This window comes from Oryzias melastigma, linkage group LG2, assembly GCF_002922805.2.
Source record: "Oryzias melastigma strain HK-1 linkage group LG2, ASM292280v2, whole genome shotgun sequence".
NCBI classification, from domain to species: Eukaryota; Metazoa; Chordata; class Actinopteri; order Beloniformes; family Adrianichthyidae; genus Oryzias; species Oryzias melastigma.
The window spans coordinates 17,750,809-17,767,258 of record NC_050513.1 but is presented as its reverse complement, the minus strand read 5'-3'; the positions used below and the strand labels follow the sequence as shown (position 1 = coordinate 17,767,258).

At 40.5% G+C, this 16,450-nt stretch overlaps 1 protein-coding gene across 1 annotated transcript in view; it reads right to left on the bottom strand.

Moving 5' to 3' along the window:
• The window catches only part of aox6 (aldehyde oxidase 6), a 24,450-nt gene extending 9,801 nt beyond the window's left edge, over positions 1-14,649 (bottom strand). Inside the window, exons 1-21 of the mRNA XM_024288883.2 lie at positions 14,520-14,649; positions 12,095-12,152; positions 11,903-11,999; positions 8,956-9,064; positions 6,704-6,830; positions 6,546-6,607; positions 6,372-6,437; positions 5,526-5,618; positions 5,304-5,448; positions 5,140-5,232; positions 4,914-5,065; positions 3,365-3,458; positions 3,162-3,271; positions 1,869-2,053; positions 1,636-1,798; positions 1,484-1,561; positions 1,242-1,411; positions 1,054-1,180; positions 859-981; positions 684-780; positions 482-606 (exon numbers count right to left, since the gene is read on the bottom strand). Coding sequence (XP_024144651.1) covers positions 482-606; positions 684-780; positions 859-981; positions 1,054-1,180; positions 1,242-1,411; positions 1,484-1,561; positions 1,636-1,798; positions 1,869-2,053; positions 3,162-3,271; positions 3,365-3,458; positions 4,914-5,065; positions 5,140-5,232; positions 5,304-5,448; positions 5,526-5,618; positions 6,372-6,437; positions 6,546-6,607; positions 6,704-6,830; positions 8,956-9,064; positions 11,903-11,999; positions 12,095-12,152; positions 14,520-14,573 — 2,328 coding nt within the window. The 5' untranslated portion in view covers positions 14,574-14,649. The remainder of the gene's footprint in view (positions 1-481; positions 607-683; positions 781-858; positions 982-1,053; positions 1,181-1,241; positions 1,412-1,483; positions 1,562-1,635; positions 1,799-1,868; positions 2,054-3,161; positions 3,272-3,364; positions 3,459-4,913; positions 5,066-5,139; positions 5,233-5,303; positions 5,449-5,525; positions 5,619-6,371; positions 6,438-6,545; positions 6,608-6,703; positions 6,831-8,955; positions 9,065-11,902; positions 12,000-12,094; positions 12,153-14,519) is intronic.
• Between the last annotated feature and the right edge of the window lie 1,801 nt (positions 14,650-16,450).

Here is a 16,450-nt window from a genome sequence, read left to right as displayed (position 1 = left end):
TTTTTTACGTGTTACAATCAAGGCTCAGAATTACATGTATTATAAATATGCTAATGCAGCTAACGTGTAGCCATGTTGGACGGAGTTTATTTCATGTTGTAAACAAAGTTGGGAGTTCAAGGCAATATAAATATGCTAACGTGGCTAACATTTAGCGTGTAAAACTGCTTTTTTTTGTTTGTGTTACTAACAAGGTTGGGAGTTAGCGTATTACTGACGTTTGTTATAGTTGTCTGTTTTTTTACATGTGCAAACAAAGTTGCGAGTAACAGGTATTGTATATATGCTAAGTAGGCTAACATTGTAACAGTGTTACAAACAAATTTTAGAATCCCTGTGACCGACTAATGGATTCATCTCTGACTGTTTTGTCTTGCTTATAGACCAATCATTGACTTCATAATCCGGTGGGCCCTATAGCGCAGATAAATACGGTAAATTCCTTTGAAATTTGAGAAAATGGAAAGGCAAACTGTGTAACCTGAGTCAGAGCGGGCCACTGAGTGGAGACGTAGACGTTTAACTCTCTTTCTTCCCCAACAGGAACGACCAGCATGCTTTGAGGCTCCATATAGAAATGCTCCTGGCCCCCCATCCGAACCTCAGCTGAGGACGGACAACAGAAACCACAGTAAACTCAAAGTCCTCTTCTGCTCACTGGGAAAACAACCGACACTTTTTACCTTCGTGAACTCGATCCGCTTTCTCAAAAGCTCCGTTCACGTCTCCGACCTCAAGGAACCGCCGAGGCTCGTAGAAAGACGACTTCTCGATGGCGTCCTGACGAAATGACAGGAATACAAGCGGGAATGAAAGGAACTTCTCATAGAATGAGTACGTTTGGGAACAGCGGCGAACCTCCAGGGTGAAAATAGGGTCTGGCAAGTCCTCGTAGGTGATCTTCACGGCCGCCGCTCCACGCTTGGCGTGCGGCTTTGAATCGGCAACCACGGCGCACACCATCTGACCGACGCAGGACACCTGAACGCAGCACAACATCCCATCATTCCGATCACCTACCAGCTTCTGAGTAGATCTTCAAACCCCACACACCTCGTCATCGGAGAGCACCTCCTCCTGGTAGCCGAACATGAGGCGGACCTTCTTCCCGGGAATATCCTTGGCCGTGATGACGTCCACGACGCCAGGAACCTTCAGCGCCTCGCTCACGTCCAGGTCTCTGCAGGAGACCACCATGTAAAACTGGGGAAAAGAATTCGGAGGGAATTTCTCGATCTTACGTGATCTTGGCGTGTGGCCGAGTGCTGGTGACCAGAACCAGGAAGAGCTCCCCGTCTGTTCTGGGGATGTCGTCGCAGTACACCGCCTCGCCGGTGGCGTGGCTGATGGCGGAGCGATGCATCATGGGACGCCCAACGGGGTCCTGGTCACTCTGTTCCTTTGACACAGCCTGAGGAGGAGCAGGAAGAAGAGTTTAAGGGGAAAAATGGTGATTTCCTGCAGATAAATGTCGTCTTCTGACCTGAAACTCCTGCACGGTCGGTTGGATGTCTTTGGGTAACGGCAGCAGCTTCTCTGGAATCTCCTCTGAGATCACCTTCTGAGGAAACAAATAAGGGATTTAAAAACAATTTTTGGGGTTTTCCCGACGAGCACCTCATGAAACCGCCTCACCATTTCTTTGAGCGTGTGCAGGACCTCCAGGTAGAATTTGAAGAGGAGGCTGAGGGTCAGGGAGCGTCGAAACTCCACCTTTCCCCCAGGAGCCGAGGGCGGCAGGGCCACCTCCTCCAGGAGGACGTCGTAGGACCGGCTGAAGGTCTCCTCACTCCACGGCCTGATGGAGACTCATAAAAGATCAGCTCCAATCAAACACAGATTTAGAGAGAGCGGTCGGTAAGTCGGACCTTCCAACGAGGGCTTTGCACGTCTCAGCGGCGCTAACGGTGGAGGCAGCCACGCCCCCAAAGTAGATACTGACTTCCTGAACCGTCGACGAGCCCTCAGAGAAAAACACCCGCATTCCCGTTGTCACGGTGGCGAACGACACCTCCTTCCTTGGCGCCTGTCGGAGAGCGCGCACAAACTCCCCCTGGAGGTCAGTTGAGGCGCAACATCACTAAAACTGTTCAGATCGACTTAGAAAAGCAAAAGCGAACCCTTGAACACCGGAGGCTACAGCTCCAGTGTTGACTTTTTGGGGATTTATGCAACTCTTCAACCGTTCAGGCAACCAACGCAATTCCAATGGATTCTGAAGCAGCTTTCCGCTAATATGGAGCAGCTTTGCGTTGATATATACACTTTACGGTAGTGAAGACTTTACGCAATCATTGCAATTCCAACGGATTCCGAAACAATTTTTCGCTAATATGCTACACTTTTTTCCAGTGGAAGGAACTCGTCCTTATCAAAGAGCTCTGGGTTTTTCTTTGAGTCTTCCTAAGACACAACAAAGGAAAACGAGGAAGAGAAACGTCAGTTGATGGATAGTTAACGTCAAAGTCAGTACAATGGTAGTACTACGAAGTAAAAGTACGAAAAAAGAACATTAAAACCAGTGAGTGGTGTTTTACGACCTGCTACCCTCCCCAGCCGACCTCCTTTTGACCTACCCCCACTGGCTGAGCCGCTGCTACACGACCCCCACCCCCCACCTCTACCATAGTTAGAAAAAAAACAATGCTTTTTTCAAAATTGAGGTTTTTCTGTCGGTTTTATCTCCATAGCAACCATTACATTTTTTGGTTGCCTGAGGACAACAAACAGATCTATGTATTTTTTAAAAGGATCGGCGAAAGTAAATGTTTGGATTTCCTTAGCAACGGAGGTTTTTTGTTAACACTAACATGTTCTTACTCTATGTGGAATTCCAATCCCTATTATGCTACACTTTACGGTGGCAAAAACTTTACGCAATTCCAATGGATTCTGAAGCAGCTTTGCAACTTTGAAACGATATGATACAATTTACAGTAGTGAAGTGTAATCTGCGTAATCCCAACGGATTCTGATAACACTTCGCGTTGATAGGCTACACTTTACAGTAGATCCTTTTGGTTGTGCGTTAATATCCGTTTGAATTACGTTAATTGCGTGAACGGTCAGAGTTACGTTACATCTTAGAGCTTTTATTTAGCCTTTGCCGGTGACATCTCCGGTGTTAAAGGGTTAAGAACTCTCCAATTGCAAGATTGTACCTTTCTGGAAAAAGGAAGGAAAACCGACAGAACAATGTCTTCCGGTTTCAGGACAGTTTTTCCGAAACCCACGAAGAAGTCCTGATTGAGGGGAATCTCTCGTCTTCCTTCTGATGGATCCAGATGGGAGGAGTTCAGCTTCTGCGTTCTCATTCTGTTACTTAAATGCATTTGATGAAAAAACTAAAAAGTTGTCGACTCACCGCTGGAGATGACGGCGACTCTGCAGTTCCCAGCAGCCAAAACGGGGTTCAGGTCTGAGTTTGGGTATGCACTAGCAATGTTGCCGCCAAGAGTCTAAACACCAACGAGAGCAGAAAGATGAACACACTCTACGCTGATGACATCAGACTCTACCCAAAGATTCTGAAGGACGACCCAGATGTGGAACGGAAAAACCCAAACATTGACTGAGTAAGTATGATGTCAATTCAGTCGCCATTTTTTAGATATCGACGCCACCAGTAAGTACTGATTGGTCTATGTTGGTCTGAGTCATTGTTTCTATGGCAACCAATATCGCCAATCAGGAGTGAGCTTGTTAGGATTCTACAGCCCTTCAAAATCTGTCAATCAAACAAAAAAAAAAAAAAAAAAACAATCTGTCAATCAATCACTTTATCGAGGCCTCTGATTGGTCAGTTTACAACTTGAATAGCTAGGAAAAAATAATCTGCAAAAATATGATTACCAAGAACATGTTGAGCTAATATGGTTATTCTGACCAAAATAATGAGTAACAGCTGTTTGTTCTGGGATTTTGGCTTCTTGGAACCAGCAGGTACTTCCTGTTTGGAACACAATGGGGGAGGGGTCACTCAGTCCAGTTCTCATTTACAGTCAATGGACCTCACCCAACTCAGCAATGGTTCAAAAATCCTCCGATTGGATTAGATACAGTAAAGTCAGAGTTCTACTAGCTCCACCCACCTGCCAATCATGAAACCCCGCCCTAATGATGCAGAAATTAAAGTGAATGAAATCAAAGCAGTTGTTTTTTTTTTTATTATTTCTCAGTTTTTCTGTTTTTTCCTCTCACTTTTGTTTTTTCTTTTTACTTTTAAAGCTGTTTTTTTCCTTATTTTTCTCTCTTTTTTGCTTTCTTTTTACTTTAAAAGCAAATTTTTGTTTTGTTCTTTTACTAATTCTGTTTTTCCTTTTTCTTCCTCTTCATCTTTTTTCTTTTTACTTTTAAGCAGTGTTTTTTCATTTATCTTTTTTTCCTTTTCTTTTTTCTCGATTTTTCTTTTATTCTTTTTTTCTCTTTTTCCTCTCTATCATTTATTCAATTTTCTTTATTACTCTTAAAGGAGTGTTTTCTTTTTTTCATTCCTCAGCTTTTTTTTTCCTTTTCTTATTTTTTCTTTCACCTTTTCCTCTCTCTCTTTTATTTATTTCTTTCTTTTTACTTTTAAAGCTGTCTTTTTCTTTTTTTCTTTTAAATTTTTATATTACTGTCTTTCCCTTTTCTTTCACTTTTTTCCTCTTTTACCTCTCTCTTGTTTCTTTCATTCTTTCTTTTAACTCTTATATCAGTATTTTTTATTTCCAGGTTTTTCTTTTTCTCTTTTCTTCCTCTCTTTTCACTTTTAAAGCAGTGTTTTTTTCTTCTTTTTTTCATTTCCATACTTTTCCTCTCTTTTCTTTCTTTCTTTTTTACGCTTAAATCTCTTTCTTTTGATCAACTCCCGCCCCATAAGGCGCTGAACTTAAAAACAAACTTTAGGACAACTTTACGGAAAAGTTATTTACCGCAACGTTCCGGATCTGTTGGCTTCCCAGGTTCCCCAGCTGCTGGATCAGAGCTCCGAGGAGCTCGGTCTTCTCAGCCGGAAGCTCAGAAACCAGCTTCTCCAACAGGGAGCGGAGCTCAGCCAAAGTGCAGCCCGCTCCAACCCAAACGCCTACGGAAAACCAGGAATGAAGCTCAGGAAGTCTGATAGGTTCTCCGATAATGACGGGAGGAGAAGCTGCTCACCCTGTGGAGTCTGAGAGACCTCGTAGAGCTCCTTGATTCTGCTGGGGGAGATGACCAGAGGATGAACGACTCCTTTGAACTTGATGTCTGGACCTTCAACACAAAGCAGACATGTTCGATCGTCCATTGGGATTCAACAACGCCATTTCTGCGCGGTCGCATACCGATGTTGGTGTTGCCCATGACCAGCGGCGCCTTGGGGTGTTTGGCCTTGAGCTGGATCAGCTCCTGGAGCGAGGCCGGCGACAGCCAGCTCATCCTCTCGCCGTGAAAAGAGAGCGTCTGGATGCTGGGCGTCTCCGCCATCAGCTGGAGGGAGATTCAGAGGAGGCGTTTGACCCCGACGAGGCTTTTTCAGTCGGTAGTGTTATACGTGGATGACCTACGATCAGTTCCGGGGGAAAGATGAGTTCCTGCGTTGGGTCCAGCGGAAGGAACTCGTCCTTATTGAAGAGCTCTGGGTTTTTCTTTGAGTCTTCCTAAAACACAACAAAGGAAAACGAGGAAGAGAAACGTCAGTTGATGGATAGTTAACGTCAAAGTCAGTACAATGGTAGAACTACGAAGTAAAAGTACGAAAAAAGAACATTAAAAACTGTGAGTGGTGTTTTACGACCTGCTACCCTCCCCCGCCGACCTCCTTTTGACCTACCCCCACTGGCTGAGCCGCTGCTACACGCCCCCCATCCCCCACATCTTCCATGCTACCATAGTTAGAGAACTGCAAGTCACCAAAAAAAAAAACCCGCTTTTTTTCAAAATTGAGGTTTTTCTGTCGGTTTTATCTCCATAGCAACCATTACATTTTTTGGTTGCCTGAGGATGACAAACAGGTCTATGTATTTTTTAAAAGGATCGGCGAAAGTAAATGTTTGGATTTCCTTAGCAACGGAGGTTTTTGTTAACCACGCCCACATTCTAACATTTTCATTTGTTATGTTGTATGGTTTTGTTCCGCTGAAGCCGACGATTCCTCTACTGAGTTTTTACAATATTCCAATAAAAATTGTGCGAAGAATTTGCTAGTTTAAGCTAACGCTGTCCAAAATCTACAAACTTTATTTCCCAATGACGCACCAGGGGTTAGGAGGCGATAAATCTAATCCCAAGGAGGAGTTTAGTTTTGTAGTAAGTTTTCTTTTTTTTTTTTAAAAAGTTGGCGGCTTCCTCCCGAGGTCAAAGGTCAACAAAATTTCGATGGAGGTGTGTGTGAATTTGTTGTGAAAACTCACACTGGTATTTTCTTCCCCGTTGAGGCAACAGCTTCCTCCGCCGTTGACTTGGCAGCAGTTGGCCTCCTGTTGGTAGAAATGTGAACAACAGCTTTACTTTTCCCCTAAACATAATTGTACTTTTCTACCTTCTCATAAAGAAAAAAAACCCCAAAGGTAGCATCTCTGACATACCTGACAGAAGGTTCTGCATCCGTCCACGATAGGCCGATACCCAGTACAACGGCACAGATTACCTAAACAGATGAAAAAGCTTCCCATGATTATCAATAATTCATAAAAACATATTTTTTAAGATAGATCAGACAGAATCAAACTGAGGAAAAACAGACCAGCCAGAGCTAGCGTGATGTCGTCCATGGTGGGTTTGGGTTTGTTCCTCAGCAGAGCGTAGGTGGCCATCACCATGCCCGGCGTACAGAAGCCACACTGCGAGCCGTGAGCCTTCGCTATTCGCTCCTGCAAAACAAGCGACTTGCTTTATTGGGGGTGTGGTTCGGGCTAATGTAAAATAAAAAAAAATAAAATAAAAAAACTCTAAACCTAAAAAAATGTTTATGACTTTGATATTCTCCAAAACTTTTAAATTTTCAGAATTAAAAAAAAAATACTTTATATTTTTAAGTCTATTACATTATCCACCTGAATTTGACAAGTGTTTACATTGGTTGCTACGGAAACGATAGAAACTTAGTTCAACGTAGAGACAAAAAATTTGAAACGCATAATCGTCTGCTTCAGGCATGAAAAAAACCCTATGGTTGCTATGGACCATCATCTTTACAGCCGCCAACATTTTGGGTTGAATTTAACCGGAAGGAGCAACCTCAAAATAAAAGTACCACATTTAAATTTTCATTGACTTTCTTGTTTTAGTTTTTTTTCTAAAACACCCCAAATAATAAATAAGGACAGAATAGTGATTAATCAAGATGTGAAAGGGTTAACAACTATATTTATAGACAAAGTGTCCTTAATGTGATCTTTTATTTTGAAAGTCTTTGTTAGGTCAAAGTCCTAAATAAAACCCTTATAAATGAGGGTTATCTCAGGACATTCATTCTATGAGGTAATTATTAAAGTAAACTCTGGCAATTTTCCCAAAGTCATCTAAACCTCCAACAGCGTGTCAACTCTGATCAGTCCACAAGATGTAACATTTATAACCAGATATTTATATTTTCCAGGATAAAAATATTTAATTGATTCAAAAAAGTTATTTAAATGACTAAATAAAAACATACAATTTATTCAGTCATTTCTTAAAGAAAAACGTTTAAAACACAAAGGAACAAGGCGTGAAAACTAATTCAAATCATGAAAGTTTATTTTTGAAGGGATTTACGTGTATTCTACAAAAGTATTTTGACAGTCGCGCTGCCACCTTAAAAACTCATTTGTCCAAGGTATTAAATGGAAATCAGATGACAAAAATCCTCTGGGTGGATAATATCAAAGGTTCTATGGTCTATATATGCCTTGAAATTACATTTGCTTTAAGCAGTTTTTTTGTTTGGGGGGTAAAAATTTGTCAGGCTCCACTTTTAGGAATCATTTCAATTCATGCTGCATACTACAAAATAGTGCTGCTACAAACGATTATTTTAATAGTCGACTGTTAACCAATTATTTTTTCAGATTAGTCGACTAATCGGGTCATGGACAAACTGGATGTAAAGCACACATCTTAACCATCATTAGCTTTAAACTAACTAAAAACTAGATATTTAGCATTACCTGTAATAGCGCTAGTGTGAATGCTGTAAGCTGAATTTGGCTGCTAAAGAAACAAGTGCTGAGAGCTGAAAACAGTGAAATTGATAGCTAAAAACATTGAAGTTGATAGCTTAAAAAGCTGAATCTTACAGCCAGCTAAAAAAATAGGTAAATGCTAAATTAGCCTAAAATCTGGGGGGAAAAACCCTAAATTAGCCAAAATAGATAGCACGCAACTGAAATATTAGCTAAACTCCATATTAGCCTAAATTAGCCAAAATAGCCAAAAAAAATGAAAAAAAAGCTTAAATTAGCCAAAATAGCTAGCATGCAGCAGAAATATTAGCTAGACTCCAAATTAGCCTAAATTAGCCAAAATAGCTAAAAAAACAAAAAAAGCCTAAATTTGCCAAAATAGCTAGCATGCAGCTGAAATATTAGCTTAACTCCAAATTAGCCTAAATTAGCCAAAATAGCTATCATGCAGCTGAAATATTAGCTAAACTCCAAATTAGCCTAAATTAACTAAAAAAACAAAAAAAGCCTAAATTAGCCAAAATAGTTAAAAAAACAAAAAAAGCCTAAATTAGCCAAAATAGCTAGCACGTAGCTGAAATATTAGCTAAACCTCGGAAATAGCCTAAAAAACCTTAGTTAATGCCAAAATAGTCCAAAAAGCTAACATAATGCCGGTATAACTTTCAACTTTACTAAACTCCGACTCCATTTAATATAAAGCGACAAATCAACTATTAAATTAGTCGTCGACTATTTTAATAGTCGATTAGTCGTTGATTAGTCGACCAATCGTGGCAGCCCTACGACAAACATTAAAAAACGAGAGACTGCTGATGACCCAGACACGAACCTGCACCGGGTGGATCCTGGTTGTGGAGCTGCCGATGCCCTCCACCGTGGTGACAGCGGCGCCGTGCAGCTGACAGAGCGGCAGGAGGCAGGCGTTCACGGCGTAATGGCTGACGGGGAAGTAAAGGTGTTTCCACACAGTTTCATTTGTTTTAATAAATGCAAATGTATGAATTTGTCTTGATTTTCATTCTCACAACGTTTGAAATGTACCAACCTTACATGCCTATTTTTTAACATGTTTGTTTTACTAAAATTTAAACTGATCTCATTATTTTTGGTCTTTATCTCGCCGGCGGGTCAGCTAGTGGAGCAGCTTAGTGTCATTTTTAACCAGAATCGTTCAGTTGATGATACAAGCATGAAATTTGGTACAGTTATAGTCTCTGGGTCTAGTTACAGGAAAAAGTGCTAGCCACACAAAAATCCAATATGGCCGCCATTTTTTTCAAGATGGCCGCCATGGCAGTAAAGTTGGCAGAATATAATAAAAATAGTTTACTTGATGATGTTTTCAATGGTTTTTTGCCCCGAAAATGGACTGCTAATGCCAGGGTGGCAGTGAGGATGAGCTCTTTCAGCCTAAAAAATGCCAGTTAATATCCCTGTAATGTTTAGCGATAAAAACCTAATTTTACCTGATGAAGTACTCATATTTTTTCCAATGTAACTCATTACACCAACAACCTTTGGTGGCCATCTTGGAAAATGGCCGCCATTTTGGAATTTAAAGTGGCTAACACTTTTTTCTTAAAATTTGGTGTCTTATAAAGTACTTCAGCCAAATTTCATGCTTGCATCATAAAATGAAAGATTTTTTGAGTTAGCTGCTCCACTAAGCTGTCTAGAAAGGGTTCAATCAAAAATCCGACAGAATTTTTGCTGAGTCATGCAGAGAGTCGGTCAGAAACACAAACTTTATCTCCACTGAGACCAAAGGTGTGGAGCAGCAATCAAACTGATAAAGCTGTTCTGTAATCTGACCTCTGGCTTCCATTAAAAACGGGGAAAAACAAACCAACTCCAAGTGTGCTGTTTTAAACTATTCAGTCGGCTTTTAGTTGGAAGCTGGCAAAACTTTTATTCTGTTATCTAAAAAAATGTCTTTATTTATGAAAAGACAAAAACCTCAAATGTTTTATTTTACATAGTGTGAACATAAAACACAAATCTGACACACCTTAACAGCAGCTTAACTGTCTATTGAGAGACCGAAATCTTGAAATTGAGTCCTTAACTAAGTCAAACTTCAAGTAATTTATATATTTTTATAAAATGTTCTTAAATTTTCCCTTATATAATTTTTCTTTACCTTTTAATAAAAAAATAACATTCTTCGTTCATAAAAAAGTGTTCTTATTTAAACAGCAGATGATATAGATTGACCAACTGTAGAGTTTTTATCACTTAAATGATAAAAAACATAAAATAAATAACAATAAAATTCACATAATTACATATTTTCTGCATTATAAGCCGCACCGTCTATTTTTGAATATCACATTTAGGGCGCACTGAACTGAAAGATTACTAAGCAAGACTAAAAAGTCAGAGATTTGTCTGTAACTCTAGAACTTGCTACATGTTAGCTATGTTAGCGACGTTAGCCACGTTAGCATGTTCATAAAACCTGTAACTTTTAACCTTGTTTGGAACACCAAAAAAAGCAGAGTGATACAGTAAAAGGAAACGTTACTGTGACTATGCTAACGCCCAACCTTGCTAGTAACACATAAAAAGAAATGACGTATATGCTAATGCGGCTACTCATTAGCATACCCAATACCATTTACCCCACAATTTTTTGCAACATCTAAAACGTAAAAAGGTCTACCGCTAAAACAAATTGTCCCTACGCTAACTCTTACCCTTGTTAGTAACAAGTACAATAAAAACCAATACGACATTGCTACACGTTAGCTGCGTTAGCGTATTTACAACACCTGTAACTCCCTACCTTGTTTGCAACACCAAAAAAAAAAAAAACACACTGATACCACTAAAAATTTTTTACTGTAACTATGCTAGCTCCTAGCCTTACAAGTTATCTGTAAAAAAAAAACAAAAAAACCCAACCTTGCTAGTAACTAAAAAAACAGTCAAACACGCTACACGTTAGCCGTATTAGCACATCCACAATACATACAACTGCCAACCTTGTTTTCAAAACGCAAAACATAGATAGGCCAGGGCTGCACGGTGGCGCAAGTGGTTAGCGCTCTCGCCTCACAGCGAGAAGGCCCCGGTTCGAATCCCGGCTGGGACCTTTCTGTGTGGAGTTTGCATGTTCTCCCCGTGCATGCGTGGGTTTTCACCGGGGACTCCGGCTTCCTCCCACCGTCCAAAAACATGCTTCATGGGTTAATTGGTGACTCTAAATTGTCCCTAGGTGTGAATGTGAGAGTGGATGTGTGAGTGATTGAGGCCCTGCGACTGACTGGCGACCTGTCCAGGGTGTACCCCGCCTTCGCCCGTCAGTAGCCGGGATAGGCTCCGGCACCCCGCGACCCCGAAAGGGAAGAAGCGGTCAAGAAAATGGATGGATGGATGGATAGATAGGCCTACCACTAAAACAAATTGTCCCTACGCTAACTCTTACCCTTGTTAGTAACGAGAACAATAAAAAACAATTCGACATCGCTACACGTTAGCTGCGCTAGCGTATTTACAATACTTGTAACTGCCCACCTTATTCGCAACACCAGAAAAAAATAAGGCGACTGTTTGGACCAGGACTCTTATTTTGTAAAGCTAATAATTTTATTTTGTAGTAAAAAATGATTAAATGGTTTCAAAGTTACACATTTTATTTGTTTTTACAAATGTAAATATCTTAGAGCTAGCATTAAAATAAAAATGTTTTAAGCCCCTCCCCTTTATTTTAATGTCTTTTGGCTGGACGGCCTCATCTTTACGATTTCCAGCGTGGTTAGCGCGGTGAAGGATACGTGATGGTCTTGGTCGCAGGTTGGTAGCGTGACACCATGACGGTGCAGGCCCCACAGCCTCCACCCCCACAGCCAGACTTGGTTCCTGTTAGCCTCACTGAGAAACAGTCAAGGACCACATGGACTACAAAGACTTTTTTTTACAAAAAAACTAAAGAAAAAATGTTGTTTTTTTTTTTTTATTTCGGATACGCTTTTGCCTGAGGAAGGACAACAACATCGTCTCCGGATCGGCATCTTCCACCTCCACCTGAAAAAACACACGAACGTTAGCAAAAAAAACTTCTCTGATGCTACGTCTGGCGTCTAGAGAGTCGATACGATATGTATCACGATAGACTATATCGCGATATATCTCAAGCTAGCATCAGAGATAAAATTACTACTTTTTAAAGAGTAAAAAATTTGGTACCCATCCTAAGTTAAAACTACGTTGTAATTGTTTCAATGAACTCTAGCAATAGCAGCGAGGCTAATAATGAGCTAACGTCTAACACAAGATGGTTCTCGTGAGATCTTATTGTTGTTTTGGAGTGGTGTGTAGATGCTGAACGAGGTTCGGTGTCCTGAGCCGCCAGCTAGCGGTCGACGCGTTAGTGAAAAACAAAAGTATGTCACTGAACAAAATGTTGGTTATAAGTATAAGTGAGTCTTGACGGCGATTTTAATCGAAACAAGAATCGCCAAATGAAGTATCTCTGAATCAATATTTTCCTGTACCCTACTATGTACACACTGCATACTGGTTCCAGACGCGGATTCAGTTCTGGTTCCTCACATGAATGCGGTTCTGGTTCAGGACGCGAATGCGGTACCAGTTCCAGACGCGAATGCAGAACTGGTTTCAGACGTGGATGCGGTACTGGTTCCTCACATGTATGCGGTTCTGGTTCCTAACATGAATGCGGTTCTGGTTCAGGACGCGAATGCAGTACGCGGATGCGGTACCAGTTCCAGACGCGAATGCAGAACTGGTTCCAGACGCAGACGCAGTTCTGGTTCCTCACATGAATCCGGTTCTGGTTCAGGACGCGAACGCAGTACGCCGATGCAGTACTGGTTCCAGACGCGAATGCAGAACTGGTTCCAGACGCAGAAGCAGTACTGGTTCCTCACATGAATGCGGTTCTGGTTCAGGACGCGAACGCAGTACGCGGATGCGGTACCAGTTCCAGACGCGAAGGCAGAACTGGTTTCAGACGTGGATGCGGTACTGGTTCCTCACATGAATGCGGTTCTGGTTCAGGACGCAAATGCAGTACTGGCTCCAGACTCAAATGCGGTACTGGTTTCAGACCCGGATGCGGTACTGGTTCCAAACTCGGATGCGGCATTGGTTCCAGACGCCAATGTTGTACGGGTTAGCGACGCGGATGCGGTACTGTTTCCTGACATGAATGCCGTATTGGTTCCAGACGCCGATGTGGTAGTGGTTCTGATTGTGGATACGGTACTGGTTCCTGACGCGGTTCTGTTTCCTGACACAAATGCTGATACTGGGCTGGGGTTAGGGTACCGGCATCGGTCGCGTCCTGAGGTTTAGTCCGCGTCCGACACTGCTTCGACAAAACGACTGGACCCCTGATTTAACAGCCAGCACGTCAAAAAGGACACAAAAATTCAAAAAGTGGGGCGGAACGGTCCTTAACCGTGCATCAAAATGTTATAACTTTTGAGAGAGAATTTGTTGGTCAGGCTCGTCGTCAAGTCTGGGTTCACCAGATCAACCAAATCCATACGTCACTACCAAATCCAAGTACCCGACTGGTCAAATTCTTGACTGGCAACCTGCGTTTGTAGAGCCTGATAACAAAGGTAGAAACTTGTGTAGCTACGCTTGAACATAAATTTTGTAAGCAGAAGCCCAAATTGACCTTTAGCATATGTTTACCTCAACTTTTTATCGAAAAGTCTATGCACGTTTCCAAGGACGGTGTGATTAATACTTAAATGTTATATGACAAGAAAATAACAAAATATGCTTATGGTCACATTATGAAAACATGCACATTTTCAAACTAAAAGAAGACATTTCATGTTACCCTAAACTTGAAGAGTTCATCCAATTCTGTAAACGTTTACAGTTTTTACCGTCATTCAACAAATACATGAGCACCTTTATGTCAAAATTCAAAACTTTATTTTAAAGGAGATCCATTATTATAGTGCAAAAAGAACCCATATTTTACTACTATGAAGTTTATACAATATATATACATATATATATGTGTGTGTGTGTGTATTTTGTTTAAACTTTAAATACTTAACATTTATTTTTAAATGAGCTTCTACTAAAATACTCCATCTGGAAACGATAATAATGATTTGTTTAAATGTAATATAAATGCTCTTATTTTTCTATCCAATCATCACTTCCGTCAAAAAATGTAACAGGATACAGATGTCAGTGCAGCACCCACTATTATATCTGAACCCCTTTATTTATTTATTTACCCCCCCCCCCCCCTTTTTTTTCGGACCCAACGGAATGTTCCGAACCGCAAACGAACTTTTCTGCAGCTAAAGTCCGAGAACTGAGCGACGTTTATCCAGCAAACCTGCGAAAAAGAGAAGAAAACCAACTTCCGTTTTTAAAAATTGGGAATAACGGGGCTACCTTCTTTCCATTGATAAAGACGCACAAAGTATCTCCTCGTCCCGTTGCAGACATTATTGGACTGCTCGAGCGGCACGAGAGCAAAGTCGATGAAAACCTGCTGCTCTTCCGTTTCCGCTCACTTTCAAAATAAAAGTCGCAGGTGGGAGAAACAAGGCGATATTTTTACCTTTAACGTTTATTTGAAGCATTTAAACTGATTCTTAATTTATTATTATTTATTCTAAAATGTCATTAGAACTGAATATGTATCCTAAACGAGTATTTTTGTTGCTACTCACTATTATTTTGATACAATTCTGTTGGGGCACAAAAACAGTTGTTTTATTTACTTATCAAGCTTTCAAATTATTCTTTTCGTAAGAATTTTGATGTTCAGTCAAAGAGGAATGTTTGTCCAAGTGTACAATGTTGTGTGGAAGGAGGGAAAAGTAGATTTTTATGAACTTCCGGTTTGTTCTTGCTGCTTAACTTTGACTTGCTCTGATTCGGGAACGCCCCCTCCTGCATCCAAAATGTCCAAAACGTTTAAACAAACACCAACCATTTTTTAAAATATTTTTTTTCTTCACAAATTGTTTGCCAAATGTTGTTTAAATATTTAATTTGAAGCCCCAAAAAGTAGTTTAAAATTAAGTAAATGCACAAAATACAGTTTAGTGAGTTTATAAAACCATATATTTAAATATCTGCACACGTCTCTTGTCTGGAGCTCAATAAAACCGGTTTATCTTTAACCTTGTTTTGTTGGTTTATAGTTAATCATTTATAGATTAACTGAAATGAAAAATGAGAGTTAAAAAAAAGAAAAGTGTGTCAGGAACTTAATCGAATATTTCTTAGAAATTTCTTCTTTATCTCTATCCAAACAGATTGTGGATGTTATAAATTAACTGACTGTAAAACAGACACAAAAAAGACGGAAGTTTGTCGTTACCAAAAGAACCACAAGGTGGAGCCAAAGGGCAAGGAAAACAAAAGTTATAGAGGGAATTTGAACGTTTTCTAAGGACTGATGTGGTCTACTTTCTTGGTCCTTGTGAGAACCCGAGCAGCAGAGTTCTGAATAAGCTGCAGTTTCCTGATGGATTTTTTTGGTAGTCCTGTAAAAACACTGTTACAGTAATCAAGTCGACTAAAGATGAAAGCATGCACTAGTTTCTCCAGGTCCTGCTAAAACAGACTTAATCATTGATATATTTTTGAGCTGCCAAAATGTGTTTATCATAATTTAAGTTCCTGGCCTGGTTGGTAGTTTTTAGTTGAATAGATTGAAGCTCTGTAGTGACGTCCAACCTTTTTTCTTTAGCCCCAAATACAATAACCTCAGTTTTGTTTTTGTTAAATTGAAGTAAGTTGTGACACATCCTGTCATTAATGTCCTCAATGCATTTACCAAGAGCCTGTACAGGGCCTCGGTCTCCTGGTGTCAGTCTAATATATATCTGTGTGTCATCTGCATATCTATGGTAACTAATTTTGTTACTTTTTATAACCTGCTCCAGTTGGAACACAAATATATTAATTAGAAGTGGCCCCAGGATGGAGCCTTGGGGAACTCCACATGTAATTTCTATTATTAGGTCTTTCAAAGAACCTAAAAATGTCCTGTCCTTGAAGTTTGACACGTCTGGTCTGCTTCTTGTCCTCCACAAAGTCATTTTCAAACACAACAAAGGTACTTGTATGCTAGCGTCATGTCAGTGACATTAGCATCCCGTCAGCACACATTTTTACAGGTTTTTCTGTTTTCCTCAAACCCTTCAGTTGGATAGTTTAAGCTTTTTAGATAAAATAATTTTTAAAAATTGAGTCTTGATCTGCTGAATGTACTCAACTCACAATTTTTCCAAACGCAGAAAAAAGTTGATGTACGCTAGAATCTTGTCAGTAGCATTAGCATCCCACCATGACACATCTGCCAATTTTTG